Here is a 16,466-nt window from a genome sequence, read left to right as displayed (position 1 = left end):
TGAAGTTCAGGAAGTTAATAGTGTCAGTTTCAGCAAATTATTTGTCTGTGAACTTGAGTTTTGGATAAAAAAGAATGGAAACAGTCTAGAATTAAAAAAGGGTGTCATCAGCAAATAGGCGTTGATTTTTATGACTTTGTGTCTTTAAAGACAGGTAACTATTCTGTTCTAATTCAGTCCTGCTTATATTTACAAGAGAAGTGATCTCAAGTGTTGATGCACCAGATAATCTATAAAAATATGTAAACTATCAGTATATTTGTCCTGTGACGGACACCTGTACTCGGTCTCTTTCTGTAGATCGGGGGCTGGAACATGACGGGTCCCTGGGAGAAGGACAACTTCATGGAGGTCCTAAAGGTGGTTTCTGGTCCATACAGAGCTCAGCCTTTCTTCAGCGTCGGAGTCAGCGCTGATCCCAAAAACTCCAACAGCAACGTCATCCAGGTAAACCAGAACCAGACTGAACCAGACTGAACCAGACCACAGGGAGTTAATGAAGTACTAAAGTTAATACAGAAGCACTAACTGAAGTAGCCAACCATCCAGACTTTCATGATCAGAGTATCATGTTCACATGAACCTTAGACCTTGAGAGAAAACAGGAATATTAAAGCAACACAGTGGAGTTTTTGAGCCCTCAAAATATATTTCCAAGATCCTTGTGATGGTACATCAACTCACAACAGGTTGGATGACTCCTCCGTCATTGCTTGAGAGCACTATGCAGTTTCGGGGTTCAGGTAGGAACCTGGACACAAGAAAGACTACAAAATTTAGCTGGTTTACGGCATACGTCATATCCCCCTCCTCGTCATAGCGTAGCCGAACTGAGGTGAATGAAGTTAGACGTGGTTGTCATGGCTGAAGTGACAAAGAAAAGGAAGAAGGTGAAGGTGTTGTCCGAGGAGACAAAGAAAAGCAAACGGGAGAACGATAAAACAAGAGCTCGAACAAGGATTCATATTGGCCCGGCTTTCACACGCTGGCGAGAGCTGAAAGAGGAGGTGGGACGCCCAACCGATGGTGACCTGGCGCTGTTACTGCTGTTACCCTCTACTGAGGACACTCACTGTCTGCAGGTCGGCTGCCTCAGGTACAGTTCGACAGCATCGTTGGCTTGTCAACAAATGCGCGTGCAGAAAGATTTTTGCGACAGTTGTAACAGACAATACCGTTTTTCGTCTGTAGGGGGAGCCCGTGAGGTGAAAAGAGCAATCCTACATTGTGTTGCTTTAATGTTTTTTCATCACGGGCAAAAGAGAAAAACAAGGGAAACAAATTATTGTCTTAACAGCCGGAACAACTCGGCAACTCCGTGTGTTGATGAAGACTCTGTGGTTTGAGTGAAAGCTCCAGAAAAGCTCCTAAATTGGACTTTTCAGAGAGAATGGTCTGTATGCTGGGTTTTCGACTGTCGTACAAAACAAAAGATGGTTGCTCCGACCCGCAGGCAACAATTCTAACTTTATATTTGGTGTTCGGAGCTGATTGGTCCACAGGTCACCCAGGTGTCTGTGCGATCACACGTCAGGCTGCAGTACAACAATTTGTTAGATATTTGATGATTAGTGGTTGTCATCCACACACCTGTTGATCTCTGCCCAGGTGGACCAATCAGGGCTCTTCTTGCCGTCCAGGGACTATTACCTCAACAAGACAGCCAATGAGAAGGTGAGAATCCTCAAAGCTTGGATGAGCGTTGTGCCTGTGTTTATTAACTTTAGATGATTTGAGGCTTCATAGTGTTGACTGTGTAACGCACAGACGTTTGATTAAAGAAATCAGTCATGTTTCTAAATCCCAGGTGCTGGCGGCGTACCTGGACTACATGGTAGAGCTGGGGATGCTGCTCGGGGGCGAGAGGAGCTCCACACAGGTCCAAATGCAGCAGATTCTGGAGTTTGAGACGGCGCTCGCCAACATCACCGTCCCGCAGGACCAACGGCGAGACGAGGAGAAGATCTACCACAAGGTCACCATTGCTGAACTCCAGGTGAGGTCACGTCTCAACAACTATTATGGGATGGATTGTGATGGTTCATCATTCACTTTGTTGATTCTCTGACTTCTCACGTAGCGCCATCATCAGGTCAACATTTTAGTGTTTATGACCTGCAGATCTAAAGACAGTCACGTCAGCCTCAGCTGGACTGTGTGTTTGCTGCTGATTAGCTAATGTTAGCATGCCAACATGCTCAACTAAAGTTGGTCAGCATTAAACATCAGCATGTTAGCGTTTAGCCTGTTTTTTTTTGTAGGTAGGCTAACAACAGAGACAGGTAATGTGTTGTTGTTTTTTTAATTTCTATCACTGACTCTGTATCATTAACTCATTATTAGAGCGGCTGTTTGTGCTTTTGGAGATCACATGTAAACCTAAACATGTATGACCTGCGCTCCAGGTTTTGACCTTTACTGTGTGTTTTTTAATGTACTGATGCGTCTTAGTGCGTCTGCAGCGTCACTGTTCACTGATTCATCCGCAGCCTTCTTCATCAGAGCAGTAATAAAGATGTGCGTATTGTGTGGAGTGCAGTCCCTCTCTGCTGCAGCTCTCCGTCCTTCAGGGTTGCAGATGCTTCTGCGGTCACCATGGCAACTGTTGCCAAGAGCTGTTGCTATGTGCCTGCATCTCTGTGGCAGAGACAGAGAGGGAGGTTAGATAACAGGTTATTACATAAACACAGCTGATATGAAGATGAAGGAGAACTCAGGCTTCAGTGCAGATTCACCCTGTTTGTTTGTCCTCAATCATAAAGGTGGACATTGTTTATCGTTGTTGTTTATGAGGTCAGGTGAAGTGACATCAGTCAGATGAGAGCAGAGCAGAGCAGAGCAGAGCGCCCCCTGTAGGTCAGCTCAGTCCTTTAATTGATTCATGTTTACGTCCATTAACCGTGCGGTAAAATGAAAGAGGACCCATCAGCGCCCTCTGTCTGCAGCCTGAGTCAAACTGTCAACATGTTCTCATCAGAGATCTCTCATCTCAGACGCTCTAGGTGTCCTGGCTTCGTGTTGTTGACGTTCTGGGACGCCCTGCAGGAACTCTCCAGCTGCTTATATTACGTTGTTACCAGCAGTGTTTCAAACTGACGCCACCCAGCAAGGTATCATAGTGCTGCGACAGGTGCCCTCTGGCCGACTGATGGTGTATCATGCCACCTCCAAAGGAGCCTTTCAGCCACGTTTCAAATTGACGCCGCCCAGTGATGTATCAAACCGCCATGACAGGTGGCTTTTGGCGTCGGTGTCTGACGATGAAATCACTAACCAAGCGGCTGTATTTGATGAGATCAGAATGAGAATGGGCTGGTTTATGACGGGCTTTTCCATACACACGTGCTGGCTTGGATTAACTCAGCTAGACTCGCCGCATCAGTCCAGCACTGCACTGCAAATTCTCTCTGGAGTCCCCCAAGGATCAAGTCTTGGCCAGCTACTTTTTAATTTTCAATTTTTTTTACTTTTACTTTTTAAGAGGGATGATTAAAATAAATGGAAGAGTCAGAGTTGTAATTTTGACTTTTAAGGTATGTTGACTGATTCATGACACCAACTCATGCCTTGATGTGAGAAAGTATTTCACCTTAAAGCTCCAGTGTGTCCGATCGAATGGGATTTAAAGGCAGAAAGTGAATATAATCAGTCTGTTTCTTTAGTGTATAATCAGCTGAAAATAGCAATCCTTGTGTTTTTGTTCCCCCAGAATGAGACCTTTATATTTACACAGGGAGCAGGTCCTCGTCTACAGAGATCACCATGTTGCACTGCCATGTTTCTACAGTAGCCCAGAACGGACAAACCAAACACTGACTCTAGATAGAGATGTTCATGTTGTCGCTCATGTCTGCCATTGTAGTTAGCAGCCCCTCCAAGATGAGTGGTGTAAATCAGCTGGTCTGGAAGAGACCTCTGAGGATAACTCAGCTCCTGAACAATGAACACTGAAGGAATTCTGACCAGGAGAAGTTTCAGCTGGTCGTAATCCGTGGTCCTCACCGCTAAATCTGACACACTGTTCCTTTAAAAGTTGACGGTGGCCTTTGAGCGGCACATTGAATTATTTCTCTCACAGTTTCTGCAGCTCGCTGACCGTGCACGCTTCACTCCTCTGATGGTTTCCTTTAAGGTGCCGACAGGATCACAGGAGCTGTAGTCTGCATGATGTCATGTGACAATTGATTGACACGCCACTGAATCGTCACTGAATGTTGACACTGAATAATGATGATGAAGCACATCTGATGTCACCGCAACCTGACTCAGGAGATGGTCCATCTTTGTCCTCTCTTTCGACTCGGCACAACTCGGGGCGTTAAAACTGGTCATAGAAATGCAAACAGATGCAGCAGTTTGCCTCAGTACCAAAAGTGCCAATGGAAAAGCCTTCTGTGCAGTCAGTGTTATTTGTCCAGGTTAACGTTTCCTGCAGTTTTTTGTGGCTCTAAAATGATGAAGAGTTGGAGCTCCTCCTCCTCCTGACTGTGACAACCAGCCTCTCACAAGGAGAAACACTGATGGATGTGTGTTGTTGTGCTTCAGTGTGAACACATCAGCTATCAGAGACTGTGCATCTGTTGTAGGTTTGAATTACTAAAAGCTGCAAATCAGTCAGTGAACGTCTTAAAGTTACATCAAATCAAGAATTAAAGGTCCAACAGCAGCAGTCAAAGCAAGTGCAATGTGTTCAGAGTGAGTTATAGTTTCATTTGGTCAGAAAGGTTTGTTAGAGTGACTGAAAGTGGCTCCAGCGCCCTCTGCTGGGAAACACCAGACATGAGCCTCGTTGTGTCACTTGCGCTAACTTTCAAACTAAATTTCATTAAAGATCAAAACTTGCAGAACTTTGCATTTTTGTTTTATACAAAGGAACAAACTGGTTATATTTCGTGTTTCTGTTGAGAATAACTTCAGCACTTCTTCTCTCTGCACGGCCTCCAGTTTTCACTTTTTGGGATCAGTTTTTCCTCTCAGTGGAGAAATGAAAATAAACACCATGTATCGTAAAGGATCACATTAATATTTCCAAAGTTTAGATTAATAATACAGAGGCTGACAGAGCCTTTCATTTTTCAATGCTCTAAAACAATATCAAATTTGAAATGATGATGTCACAAATATGAGAATGTTGTCGTGATGATGATTATATTTTCACTCTGAAGCAGAGAGGCCATGATTATCCTCAGCTAGACTTCCTGTCACACTGTGTTTTGCATGGTGCCTGACAAATAACCTAATGAATAAAATAAAAACATGAAAACTTCGTACAAACACGCATCCCAAAACTGAAATAACACCGAGTCAATTTAAAGAAGAACACAAACAAGTGTACATACAGGATTTTGAGACTGGAAAATTATGACAATGAAAAATAGAAAATATAAACAAACAAAAAAGAAAAAAACTGTAAAATAAAAATAAAATAAATAAATAAAAAAAGAGTAAAAATAAACAGCGGGGATAAAATAAGATAAAAGCAACGATTAGATCAAATGAAAGGTATTTATATAATTGTGTAATTTCTTCCAGCATCAGAAATCATCTGCGTATCTGTATCTCTAATTTAATATCTCTTCTTCTGTGGTATTTTAGCTGTTGGCTCCGGCCGTGGACTGGTTGGACTACCTGTCGTCCTCTCTGTCTCCTCTGGAGCTGAACGACACTGAACCTGTCGTCCTGTACGCCAGAGAGTACCTGCAGCAGGTGTCTGACCTCATCAACAAGACGGAGCGCAGGTCAGAAACTGTCCAGTCAAAGACGGCAGCAGGTCTCTCACCTGTCTCTCACCAGCTGTCTCACCAGCTGTCTTTCTGTCTGTCTGCCTGCAGTCTGCTGAATAACTACATGATGTGGACGCTGGTTCAGAAGAGTGTAGCTAGTTTGGACCAACGCTTTGAGAACGCTCAGGACAAACTGCTGGAGAGTCTCTACGGCACCAAGAAGGTACTCATACTGCAACACTACTGCTGTTATTACTGCCACTTGTTTTACACCACAGATTTATATCGTTACTGCCAATAATACAGATAATACCACTGTTAATGCTAACTACTACAAATATTACTGTTAGTACTGCTATCCACCTTATTTCTGAGGCCGCTGCTGTAGGAATGAAGATGGGTGCAACTTCCGGACAGAGAGAGGAAGTGGCAGCAAACTATTTAATCACACAGACTGTCTCTGATTTGCTCCAGTGACTAATCTCGGTGGCTAACCACCAACAGTGGATCTTTTCTGAAGTAATTCACCTTTAATACAGCAAACACTGCTTTGTTTTAACATTAAATTAATAACATTAAATTTGCGTTTTCTAAAATGTCCCTGAGGAGCTCTGGTACCTGTTGCGCTGTCCACATCTGTAACGTCATTACCAACCAGACTGATCGAAATATTTGGCTTCAACAGCAACATGAGTGTTGAACATGCACCCAACACAAACAGGACAGTTTTCATCACGGACCTACAGAGAGGAATAGATAACCACTCATTCTGTGTAACCTTCAAATGGATTGTCCGTATTGAAAAATAAAATGCTCTTGGGGCGTCGGTGGCTTAGTGGATAGAGCAGGCGCCTCATGTACAAGGCTGTTGCTGCAGCAGCTCCAGCCTGTGGCCCTTTGCTGCATGTCATCCTTTCTCTCTCTCTCTCTCTCTCTCTCTCTCCACTCCACACTTGGCTGTTCTGTCCATTAAAGGCTAAATGCCCAAAAAATACCTTTAAAAAAAATAAAAATAAATAAAATGCTCTTTCCCTTCCTGAATCAGTACGGGATGTGGTTTGTCAGGTGTGTTCGTGCACACCCTACGCTAATGCATCCTCTGCATTTTCACATGATTTGGAATGACATGATAAATAATAAAATCAAAAGAGTTTGGAGAGTATTAGATCATAATTAGTGGAGGAGAATGACACCTGGAGTGACAGGTCTGTCCCTCACTGTCAGCACATGATGTCCCTGTATTTCTCTGTTAGATTACATATAGACGGTAGAGATTGCCCGTTATAAAATAAACTCAGCAGCATATCTTGAATTGTGTTTAATGTTGATTTGCCACACATCTTTCATATCATATAAAATGAATGCCTAAAGTTATTTATTGAACCTCTGTGACTGAAGTGACTGCAGTCTGCTGCTCAACTCAGCGTCACGTTTCACTCAGCAGAACTGACTTATTACTTCAGCAGTTATAAAAATGTCTGAACTGCAGTGTTAAAGGGAAATTTCGGTAAGTGAACGGGCAACCTTCAAGTGCAAAGTTAGTCCACTAAACAAGCTTTTTTTCCACAAAGACCGCCTCATATCGTTAGGATAAATGTCAGAGAACATATAGAAAACGACATGTAAACGTGTTGTCTTACCTTACCGGTGTGCTGCCATGTTTGTTTACCATCTAGCTCCGCTTTCCAAAGCCCGGCCGAAAAAAGCTTGTTTAGTGGACTAACTTTGCACTTGAAGGTTGCCCGTTCACTTACGTTTTAACAGGTCTGACGCTACTATGCGCCCCGGCTGTATCTAGGCTAACGGCTAACATGCTAACTATTATTTTTATGTCACTAGTCACTTGAAACAAATTTAGGACGATAGGAGACAGGTTGAAATAAACCAAAATTTCCCTTTAAGGCAGATGATCATCATCAGCTGGGAAACATCAGCTTTATTCTCTTTACATGGAGATAAGATTAATACAGTATTATATTAAATGCTCATTGAACGAGTTAGTGTGTGTTTATGAGTCGTGGGAAATCATACAAGATCTTGTAGAAGGAGCAGATGTTTACTGTGAGGTAGTTCAAACTCATATTTAACAACACGTTAACACAGCCGATGGTTTCAAGGAAGACGAGCATGCTCTGAGGCAGCCGTCAGAGATGACAGAGCTAACATGCTAACATCCCATCAGAGATGTAACATGTTTTATTTCCCAATCGCTCCAAGAAAGGGGATTAGCAAATCATTAGCATACCGTTACCACGCCAGTTTCAGTTCAGCGCCGGAAGTCACGCCCATAATTCATGCAAGGCATCATGGGGGCTAGGAGTAAGGTGGATAACTACTACTGTTTCTATTGTTAGTGCCAATACTACAGATAATAATACTATTACTATGGCAAGTACAAGAACTTCTACTCTCACTGCTATCACTGCTGTGACTGTAACTTTATTGTTACTGGTGTAAAAACTACAGATAGTGCCAGTGTTACTGGTGCTGTGACTGACCCAGTGTGTTTCTTTGATTACAGCAGGTAGAAGTACTTGTAATGATACTATGACTACAGTAACTATGGTCAGTAATCCTCTCAGAGTCTTGGTCCTGTTGGTGGAACTGATGCAGCTCAGACTGGTTCTACTGGCCTGTATCTTTGCTCTTCTAACTGGTTTTACTGGGCTCTAACTGGAACCACTCTGAGGTGTTCTCACTGGGATGTAAGAGGGCTTTATGTGTTTGGACACCTCTAACTCGCTCTAACAGGTAACAGGGAAACTGGATTTGGTCTAACTGGTGTGTAACTGACTCTAACTGGTCCTGGCCTGCTGGAGCTGTAGATGTGATGGACTCTAACTGGTTATAATGGGAAGTATGTGGTTTTAATTGAGAGTGCTGGGCTTTCATTGGTTACTGTGGATTTAAGATGGTTTTACCTGGCTGTGGACCCGAGGGTTGGGCACCGAACTCTGTCCAAATTACATCAGCACTGCAGAGGCCCAATTCACGTTAAATCCATCGAGGCTGGATGTCGGCACCTGAGTGCACCTCGAGGTGAGAACGCCGGGTTCAGACGAGGAGGAAGTGCTGTGAAGCACCCCAAAGCCTGAAGCCAGCCACGACACTCCAAGGCTGCACCGTCGGCCTCCCAGCCAGCCAAAACTATCGCAGGAGATTGACGCTTCAGTTTTGGCATCTGGTTTGTTTTCTTTACTAGTCTTCTACGTCACCCCTGCAGCTACAGAGAAAGTACCGAAAACAAGGACTGTTGGGATCTGGTACAAAATTCCAGGCACCAGAGATGGTCCCAGTATCAGGTCAAATGTGAACGGTACCGAAACCGAGTGGACCCCAGTAAGCCAGGCTAATAAATGAGCCATTAGAAACTGGTTTTGCTGTGTGGCTCAAACTGGTTGTGAAGTCTCAAACTGTTCAGGTACCTTTGGGAAAACTGCTTCCAGCTGTCTGTAATTGGTTCTGATGGTTCTGCAACTGGTCCTATGTGGCTCTAACTGGTTGTGTTTTGTCGCAGTCCTGCACCCCCCGCTGGCAGACGTGTATTGGGAACACTGATGACACTCTGGGCTTTGCCTTGGGAGCGCTCTTCGTTAAAGCAACCTTCGACAAACACAGCAAAGAGATCGTGAGTCACAGCACCGTTCACACCTGAAGACGTCGTGGACATGATGTTGTCTCTACAGCAGAGACAGGTCTGATCAGTTCATCTCCGTCTCTCTGTCTCTCTCAGGCCGAGGAGATGATTAACGAGATCCGCTCAGCCTTCAAAGAAGCTCTGGACCGACTCAGCTGGATGGACGACCAAACGAGACAGGCTGCTAAAGACAAGGTACGCAGGCGGGCGGACCGACAGGTGGAGGTGAAGGGTGCTGATTGGTTTAACTGTTTCTGTTTGTCGCTTGTTAGGCAGACGCGATCTACGATATGATCGGCTTCCCAGAATTCATCCTGGACCCCAAAGAGTTGGACGATGTTTATGACGGGGTGAGTGACAGCTGTCATCTTGTATTTTATTCCAGAGGTTGTTTGTATTTCAGTGTGACACCACAAGGCGGCGCTCTGCTGCCCCCTGCTGCTCTGATCAACACCTTCTAACGTGTTGTGTTTCAGTATGAAGTGTCAGACGACAGCTTCTTCCAGAACATGCTCAACTTCTACAACTTCTCAGCGCGAGTGATGGCCGACCAGCTGAGGAAGACTCCCAACAAAGACCAGTAATAATGATGAAGACCAGTAATACACACGAACACACACATCAGGGGTTCACAAAACGTCTTCTGTCCTTATGACCAATGAGTAGGAACACAGCTTAACTCCTCTCCTCTCCTCACCTCCTCTCCTTGTTTCCTCTCCTCCTCTCAGGTGGAGTATGACTCCTCCTACAGTTAACGCCTACTACATGCCCACTAAGAACGGCATCGTCTTCCCTGCCGGGATCCTCCAAGCTCCTTTCTACGCCCACGACCACCCCAAGTCTGTTTACCTCCATATCTACCTGTGTGTGTGTGTGTGTGTGTGTGTGTCCACCTGTCTGTCAGCCGTTGACAGACAGGTGGACATGACTCATTACACCTGTAAAATAATAATCACTTACTGTGAGATGTCCCGACATGAGAAGCTGAATTTGTTACAGACAGTCAGATATATAAACAACAAGTCCTCTAGCGCCACCCACAGGACGAGTGTTAGCTCCACTAATATCTGATCATCAGGATGTTGTTTGAAGGAGGCGCTGACGGGACTTTAGACCGTTGGTCTGTGGTTTCTGGACTCTTTGAATCTCCTGAGAAACTTTGAAAATATCTTTTTGTGTTTTCAGGGCGTTAAACTTTGGCGGGATCGGGGTGGTGATGGGTCACGAGCTCACGCACGCCTTCGATGATCAGGGTGAGTCCAAAGTTTATTTCAGGCTGCTGTCAGCCCTAGAGTGGTCTCCTCTGGTCTGAATCAGGGACTCATGTTGTTCCAAAGTTGTATAATTGCCTAGAGTTGGTTCGTGTTCTCACGGCAGCATTTACAAGAGGACCAGATCAAATGCCTTGTGTGAGAAAGCTGCTCTTGATTGGTCAGAATTTCCATGTGTGAAAAATCCAGGAAGTAAAGCAAACGTTGAAGAAGAGTACACTTGCAAGATAAATGTGACACTTTCTAATGTCACAATGGAGGGACAACTACGCAGGTTGATTTTAGCGCTGCTCATCGTGGACTATATTGCTGTCATTGTTCATTTTAGTCAAACCATACAGTTTGAAAACGAGGCGCGGCTCCAACTAGAAAACAATGTTTTGATGCATTGGATGTGCTGAATGTGCATATTAAGGCAGTACAGGAGGAGGTGCACATTAATAATCCTCCAGGACTGTAACATGCTCATGTTTAACCCAAACAATGTGTCATGTGACTGCAGTTGCTTCACATCCAGGTCGGGACACCTTCTCACCACAAACCAACCGCACCAGAGTTCCTTTGGAACCGGACTGAGACCACCTCTTCAAGAAGGTCTCAGTCCGGTTGTTTTGGTGTGTTCACACCTGCACAAATGAACCGCACTGAGGGGGCAAACACACTGGAGTTTGACTGAACCGAACCAAACAGGGCAGGTGTGAACGCAGCCTCATTTTAAATAGACCTCCGAATACATTGATCTCCAAAATGCTTTCAGTGGCACTTATTTACAACAGGTGGTCAATAAGTGAAGGAAACATTCACTGTTCTCTGATCCTTCCGTCTTGGAGTTGGGTAGAAAAAATCAGAAGCCTGTCAGGAAATAGCAGCGAGTATACCAGGTTGGAAGGTTCAGTGTTAACACTCAGAGTCTGTTGTAGAGAGACATCATTATCTGTGTCTGTATCTGTATGTTTGGCACCTCTAGTCCTAACTGGGTGGGGTAGGAGAGACAGTAACATCTATCTAGGTCTGATAGAAGTAATAAACCTTAAAGAACCTGCAAAGGGAGATGGTATTGTGTTGAACAGTTGACAATTTTGATTGCCCTCCTCCAGTAACAGAAACATTCACAGTGCTGTGGTTTGTGTGGAAAATAACAAAGAAGAGCTGTTTTAAAGACAATAAACAAAAGAATACGTCTCTTCACATTGGACTCAACTTCCTTCAATTTGAGAGTTTTTAGTTTCCAGAGTTTCAAAAGTTCACTTCCTGGTGTCGTGAAGTGTGTTCAGCGTTGTTTCCTGCTACGATTCCGGATGAGTTATGAGTGTCTGCGTCCTTATCTGGAATCAGAGTGAACAAGTCGAGCGAATCTGACGTCCTCTGTGAGCAGGTAGGCCACTCCACATCCACAACCGTCCACAGCGTTGCTGGGCTGGGCTCGCCATCGCCGAGTTCATCTGTAAATCTGGTAGTTTAAAAAAAAACAGCCAGAGTTCTGAAGACATTAATAAGGGGACAGAGGTTATCATCTCCTCCACGCTCACAGCTCCTAGTCTGATAGAGGAGCAGCTGATCAGCACTGGGCTGATTGAATTATCAGGTTTAAGATCATTTTGTGGTGCTTAACACAACTTGCTGTGTCTGCCTGTTGCATCTATACAGGACATGTTCAGGACGTTTGATGTCATGCACAGGTGGGAACCATATGTAACACTCTCCACCACCTCAGGCACACAGCGTCGTACGCTCCCTGCTGGAAGCAACATGCAACTACATCTCTAAACATACAAGGATTAGTTGCTCTGTATTTCATGTGGGTTACATTTGTCTGTGTATTCAGATAGAAGACCGGAAGTGGGCGTTGTTTAAACCAGAAGCTCTGTTACATCGTGTGACTGTTGTATTTTCTAATCTAATATTTACTGACAATGCAATTTATGAGCCTTCAGAGCATTCAGTTGATTTAATAATGGCTTGTTTTAATTATGAAATATATTTCCACACTTGTCTCTTGTTTCTCTCTCCAACTCTATTTAAGTTTTTATTTTTAACAAAACTAAATTCGATGAACTCTCTGGACCCCATCCCCATTGAATACTGTTTAATTATTAAAATGCATTCCATTCCATAAAAAATAAACACATAAATGAATAAAAATGGCTGTGAAGTAAATAACTGAGGAAATAAATATATAAATGATTTTGAATATAAATACATGAATAGGTCAATACAGCTCCATAAATAAATAGATAATACATTTTTTTTGGTCGTTTTTTTTTTTTTTTTTCTCTCTCTCTTCGTATTTTAAGTGGGTTTTTGAAATGGAGGATATGAATACATGCTCCTAAAAAACAACAAGTTCTAAGCTTCATTTTAACCTATAATTTGCGAGGGTTTGATATAAATCCAGCTGCTGCATCAGACTTTTGTCTCACTACTCCTGCACATAAGGCTGTCGGGCAGCTCTCAGTCCGCTGTCTGCTGACTCAGTGGGGGAAATATTCTGAATATAGGGATCACTTTCCAGGGTGAACCCCACCTTTCGCCCAATGTCAGCTGGGATTGGCTCCACCCCCCCGCGACCCTTAACTGGATAAGCAATTGCAGAAAATGAATGAATGAATAAAAAGATTCAGGTACATCTCTAGTCCGTCATACTACCTCACAGACATGATGCACTCTTGGAAATTTGGTGTGAAACCAAACCAGTTTGTGTCAGGGTTGGTTGTTAAGGTGTCACTGAATTGATGTTAGTTGGTGTTTCTGAGGTTTTTGGGTGATTGTTGAGATTTTTAAAAGAAGTGTTAGGAGGTTGTTCTCAAAGGGAACTCTGTCTGTGTGAAACAATGAAAAATTCAAATCTAATATATTTATTTGTATCAATAATAAGTCATTTAGAACAACAGTGTCAAAAATGACCCTACATTGTGTCCTGAACCTGAAGTTAAGTTCTTTGGATTTTATCTGTTGGATGTTTGTCTCACAGACACTTCAGTGTTTGTTAGTACCACACACATCAGTCATATTTGCCCTGAAGTGTAAATGACAGTGAAAGCATCAATAGATTGTCATGACAGAGTGAAGGGAAAGGAACAATAAACATTAAACTCATCTGAGTGTTCATGTCCTCCTTCCTGCTGTCAGGTCGTGAATACGATAAAGAAGGTAACTTAAGGCCGTGGTGGCAGAACTCATCAGTGGACGCGTTTCGTCAGAGAACAGAGTGCATGATGGATCAGTACAACCACTACACCGTCAACGGAGAACATGTCAACGGAAAACAGACGCTCGGAGAAAATATTGCTGACAATGGAGGACTGAAGGCCGCCTACCATGTTAGTAACAAAATGAAACAAATGTACTGAACCATACCACACCCTGCCATATGTTTCTCATGTAGTGATGACTAAATTGATGTTATTTCATCAGGCCTATCGGTCGTGGGTCCAAAGGAACGGAGACGAGAAGAGGCTTCCTGCTGTCAACCTGACAAATGACCAGCTCTTCTTTGTGGGATTTGCTCAGGTGAGACAAACAATAACACCTCTGTTACCCTCTTAACAGAACAGCATGGAACAAGGCTCTATACTGGGACCACGTCTGTTTCTATTGATGACCAACGCTCTGCTTGTCCTGATGTCAAGTTATACGCTGATGACACTGTGATTTATTTTTACCTGCTGCCACTGAATTCTGCACCAGACTGATGAGGTATTCAGCCATCTGGATTAATTCTGTTCTTCAGACGTCATTTTAAATATAAAAGTGTTTAATTTGGTTGTAGTTAAAGGCCACGCAGGTGTTTTCTACAGAACTTCTCTTTAAAGCTCCGCTTTCCATCGACCTGCATCGAATCCATTAATATGAGACGTAGCTTACACACTTCACACATCAGTTAGAATCACACTGAAATGCAGTCCCTGTAGACACTCCTCTACAATGAGGAGTGTGTTCTTTGGTTGATATTGAATGTAGCTTTATTTAAAGTTACCGTCAATAGTAAAGATGGCAAAGGGTTAGGTTATCCTGTACTGACCATTCAATGAAGTCAGTCAAACCGTTTTTTTTACTTCATTAACAAAACAAACCGTGATGCTGCCCGAGCCTCTCGTCGGTGTCGATTGAAAACATCAGTCCCTGCTGATTGGTTAGAGCTGAATAACCTCCCAACCCAACCAGGAAACAGCATGAACACCATGTCAGAGTAAAGAGAGAAAGGAACGAAGTGGACGTTCATCAGAGGAACAACTTTTTTTTGCTTTTGTTTTCAGGTGTGGTGTTCAGTCCGAACACCGGAGAGCGCTCACGAGGGCCTGGTGACCGACCCCCACAGTCCCCCCCGATACAGAGTCATCGGCACACTCGCCAACTCTCCAGATTTCAGCCGCCACTTCAACTGTCCTGTAGGAACGCCGATGAACACCGGGAGGCGCTGCGAGGTGTGGTAGACGGACTGCTGACGAGGACGGGGGTCAGAGGAGGGTCAGGGTTAATTAGGTCAGTCTGTTAATGAACAGGTCGGTTTGTTAGGTCAGAAACGTAGAAAAACATATTTAGTACGTTAACAAGTCAGATTGTTAATCGACAGGTGAGTTTCTGAATTAGCCGGCTGGTTAGTGTCTTAATTAGAGGAGTTGATCAGGAGGTTATCAGGTTTCATTCGGGGCGCTGCAGGTGTATCTTCAGTTTCATACCGTTAATATCAATCTGTTAATTAGAGACGATCAGACTGACTTCCTGTCTGGAAACTAATCGGACTCAGTGGACTTCACACCGAGACACGAAGGACTGACCAAGATGAAGATGGGGGTGAAGCCACATGGGACAACGATGTTGCTGATTTCTGCTTTATTGCCGTTATTGATCATTATTATTATTAATGGGCTTTGGTTCGTTGGGTGTGTGTGTGTGTGTGTGTGTGTGTGCCTGCGTGCGTGCGTGTGTGTGTGTGTGCATGCGTGCGTGTGTGTGTGTGTGTGTGTGCGTGCGTGTTGACTGTTGTATGAAAGCGCTCTGTAACTCTCTCTGATGACATCACTGTGATGACCTCATACAAAGTTGAACTGTTACATCATCAGTCATGGCCGTGTGCGTGTGTGTGTGGGTGTGTGTGTGTGTGTGTGTGTGTGTGCGCGTGCAAATCGTCTGATTAATTTTTCAATTAAGAGCCTTTTAAGGTGAAATTTTTTAGGGTTCAAATTAAATTTGGGAAAAATTGATCATTTTCATGGTTTCAGAGTAAAAACACCTTAAATTTTTATCAAATAACATAAAACTGTCTTGGACCTTCAACTTTAGTTGAAAAATTAAGGGACATTTTAAGGTAGAAATTAAGGAATGGCTTTTATGTTATTTGGTAAAAAAAAATCTTAAGGGCTTTTTGTTTAAGTCTAAAAATGGTATTAATGCTCTTAACCCATGCAGATAATCTATTTTACAATCCATTAATTCCACCTTAACATCCCATTAAAATTACCTTAATTACTTCAGTATTAAAGGGTGAATTTGTGGACTTTCAAGTAAAAATGAAGGGATCATGTCGGTGATGTAACGTGTTCAGTCAGCTGTCTCGTCAAACTGTAAACCACTCTACATGTCAGCGCTCTGTAACCACTAAATGCCATGCTGGTGTTGTCATGGTAACCGAATTACAAACTGTGGAGTTCAGTGTCGTTTGGTGACATCACAACAAACGCCTTAATTAGGATTACTAAAACACTGAATTTGAAGTGCTGCCTTATTTTCAGAAAAACGCCTTAAAAATTAGAAATAACAAAAAACCCATTAATTAATTCTTAATTTAACATCTTCACCTAAATATATTACAGTGCATTCATTATTATTAACCCC

General features: G+C 43.4%; 1 protein-coding gene across 2 annotated transcripts in view; it reads left to right on the top strand.

Moving 5' to 3' along the window:
• Positions 1 to 16,466, top strand: part of ece2b (endothelin converting enzyme 2b) — a 64,122-nt gene extending 47,656 nt beyond the window's left edge. Inside the window, exons 6-19 of one of the 2 annotated variants that reach the window (XM_033630993.2) lie at positions 301 to 447; positions 1,609 to 1,674; positions 1,808 to 1,996; positions 5,596 to 5,738; positions 5,832 to 5,946; positions 9,241 to 9,351; positions 9,457 to 9,555; positions 9,633 to 9,710; positions 9,837 to 9,940; positions 10,089 to 10,199; positions 10,546 to 10,613; positions 13,761 to 13,951; positions 14,046 to 14,141; positions 14,888 to 16,466. In XM_033630993.2, the coding sequence (XP_033486884.2) occupies positions 301 to 447; positions 1,609 to 1,674; positions 1,808 to 1,996; positions 5,596 to 5,738; positions 5,832 to 5,946; positions 9,241 to 9,351; positions 9,457 to 9,555; positions 9,633 to 9,710; positions 9,837 to 9,940; positions 10,089 to 10,199; positions 10,546 to 10,613; positions 13,761 to 13,951; positions 14,046 to 14,141; positions 14,888 to 15,064 (1,695 nt within the window). In that variant the 3' untranslated portion in view covers positions 15,065 to 16,466. Of the gene's footprint in view, positions 1 to 300; positions 448 to 1,608; positions 1,675 to 1,807; positions 1,997 to 5,595; positions 5,739 to 5,831; positions 5,947 to 9,237; positions 9,352 to 9,456; positions 9,556 to 9,632; positions 9,711 to 9,836; positions 9,941 to 10,088; positions 10,200 to 10,545; positions 10,614 to 13,760; positions 13,952 to 14,045; positions 14,142 to 14,887 lie in introns of both variants that reach the window. The other variant, XM_078167416.1, reaches the window with a different exon arrangement.

The sequence above is a fragment of the Epinephelus lanceolatus genome, chromosome 4 (genome assembly GCF_041903045.1).
Source record: "Epinephelus lanceolatus isolate andai-2023 chromosome 4, ASM4190304v1, whole genome shotgun sequence".
In the NCBI taxonomy this organism is placed as follows: Eukaryota; Metazoa; Chordata; class Actinopteri; order Perciformes; family Serranidae; genus Epinephelus; species Epinephelus lanceolatus.
This window is presented reverse-complemented; position numbering and strand designations above follow the sequence as displayed.